At 41.5% G+C, this 2,500-nt stretch overlaps 1 protein-coding gene across 2 annotated transcripts in view; it reads right to left on the bottom strand.

The window, feature by feature from the left end:
- The window catches only part of LOC143274586 (putative methyltransferase-like protein 24), a 40,705-nt gene that overhangs the window by 17,003 nt on the left and 21,202 nt on the right, over window positions 1-2,500 (bottom strand). For both annotated transcript variants that reach the window (XM_076578443.1, XM_076578441.1), the window contains exon 2: window positions 449-602. In XM_076578443.1, coding sequence (XP_076434558.1) covers window positions 449-581 — 133 coding nt within the window. In that variant the 5' untranslated portion in view covers window positions 582-602. The remainder of the gene's footprint in view (window positions 1-448; window positions 603-2,500) is intronic.

Genomic DNA, 2,500 nt, shown 5'->3' with positions numbered 1-2,500 from the left:
GCTATTCCACTTATATCTGTGTATGATTGTAATCACACCAGATAAACACGTCAGTTGATATCCACATTCGTTATGTTCGCCAAAGTTGACAATCTATTTTCTTCTTCTTCTTCTTCTTCTTCTTCTTCTTCTTCTTCTTCTTCTTCTTCTTCTTCTTTATTTATTTATTTGTTTATTTATGTTTTGTAGTTGGTTGACTGCTTCAGCAATAAACTTTGCAATGTAACAAATAATATAAGTATTAACTGATGAAATTATGCTGCTCATATTGCTAATGCGAGAAAGACAGAGACAGACAGACCAGACAGACAGAAAGGGAAAGACAAGCAGAGAGAGGGAGATACAGAGACAGAAAGACAGAGACGGAGAGACAGGAAGAGTCAGAGACAGAGAGATAGAGAGACAGAGACAGGGGGAGACATAGATGGACAGAGATGGGTCCCCTCACTGCAGCTGGGCATGGCACAGAAGGGAACCAGCGGATGCCACGTTGCAGTCCTGGTCCAGGTCACCAGCAGAAGGGCCACTAAAGTCAACATCGCCAGCCCTGGTACAACTGCTCTGCTGTGGAACATCTTCATCCTAGATTGAAACCGTCGGTGCTGGGTGAGCCAGACAAAAAGAAGATCTTTATGTGATGATGATCATGATGATGATGATGATAAAATAAAATGAAAATAAATAAATAGTGATGATAACAATAATAATAAAGAGAAGAAGAGCGACTTCCGGTTTGATATGCGATGTCAGCAGGCCACGTTCTTCTGTACTCTGTGGTGTTTTTTTTTGTTTTTTTTTTTTTTTTTTTTTTTTAAATGTAGTGGCTTCGATATGTCAAAGGATTTAGCTCCAGGTTTGTAAGTGAGCAGACAAGACAAAATAAGACAAATTCATTATTTCGAGGATAATAGATAAGCAATGGTGTGCTTTTTTACATCCAGTCCCCGCCCTGAATATGGTCTACACTATCAAATACAAAATAAAATGAAAGCATGAAAGCATGGTGTTACTTTAGAAACATAACAGAGAAGAAAAAATAAAATAAAATAAAATAAAACAAAACAAAAAACAAAAACAAAAACAAAACAACAATCCCCCCCCACCCCACCCCCCAAAAAACAAAAACAAAAACAAAACAAACAAACAAAAAACCAAAAAAAAAACAAAAAACAAAAAAAAAAAAAAAAAAAGCAAACAAACAAACACACACACACACACACACACACACACACACACACACACACACACACGGCATACAGGTACAAGTATGGTGTTAGTAAAATGTATAGGAAAAAATGAACCAAATGAATGAAACAACACACACAACACACACCGCTATACAGATCAGAGTGGGGGATGGAAGGTGAGGGAGGTTATCAGTCAACCATACTCATTTGACAAACAGTATCACTAAAATGAACGATTTACATTACACATTATGGCATAAGGTGGGACAGGCAATGTTTTTTTGAAGGTGGTTGGGCAATGGTGTTGTTTAATTGCTTCTGGGAGTGAGTTCCACAGGGTGGCGCCTGAGTAAACCAGACTGGATTTGAACAAGTCAATTCTTGGAATTGGGATATAGACTTTGGGGGGATTCCTTGATGAATTTACAGAAAATTTGTTTGTTAATGTTGGTGGTGACATTACCTGTCATAATCTTTTGCATCATGATCCCTATATTGTACTCTAATCTACGGATTAGTGGGAGAATATTCGCTTGTTTATAGTCTGAGTCTAAAAGGGAAGTCTTTTTAATGAGTACCAGCTTGACCCCCAGTTTATGAAGATTCTGTAATGGCTTCATAGTGTTCGCACTTGCAGAATCCCATAGTGTTGATGCATAATCTATTGTACACTGGATATGTGCTTAAAAAAATAATTTCCGTGAATGAAGGTCAAGCGAGTTAGTATACTCTGTGTTTGAACTGTGCTCCTTTTGTGCTCCTTTCGACAACACCTTTGTGCGGAACGAGAGAAAAATACCAGGATATAGCAGATTCTAGTGTTGAAGCCACCATGGGGGCGGCCACTGAAGCCAGCCCCACCAGTCGTGGAACCAGTACACGTTACTGCCAGGGCACTCCCCACATACGAATTGCTGTCTACAGTATATGACATTTGTGTTGCCGCGGAGGCTGCGTACGTCGAGGAACTTTTCTTTTCTTTTTCTTTTTTTCTTTTGCGTTCGACAGCTACGCAGTCAGGGTCGAAGTCCGAGGGATGTCACAAACTCGGACGTCCGGCGAAGATCGGCTGCCGTCCCCCAGAGCTTAGTGTTGAGGTCAGCACCCCCAGGCCAGGACTGCTGCCGCATCTTCTCAAACAGGGGGCAGTCTTGGAGAATATGGGATGGGGTCTGGTCAGCCTGGCCGCAATCACATAGGGATGTGGCTGCCACTCCAATCCTCTTCAGGTGTACTCGGAGGCCGCAGTGTTCTGTGCGAAGGCGGTAGATGGTAGTCTGGTGTCTCCTTTCCAGTGTCAATTCGGGGGGTGC

Source organism: Babylonia areolata, chromosome 29, assembly GCF_041734735.1.
Source record: "Babylonia areolata isolate BAREFJ2019XMU chromosome 29, ASM4173473v1, whole genome shotgun sequence".
In the NCBI taxonomy this organism is placed as follows: domain Eukaryota; kingdom Metazoa; phylum Mollusca; class Gastropoda; order Neogastropoda; family Buccinidae; genus Babylonia; species Babylonia areolata.
The sequence above is the reverse complement of the archived record's forward strand: the minus strand, read 5'-3'. Positions and strand labels throughout refer to the sequence as shown.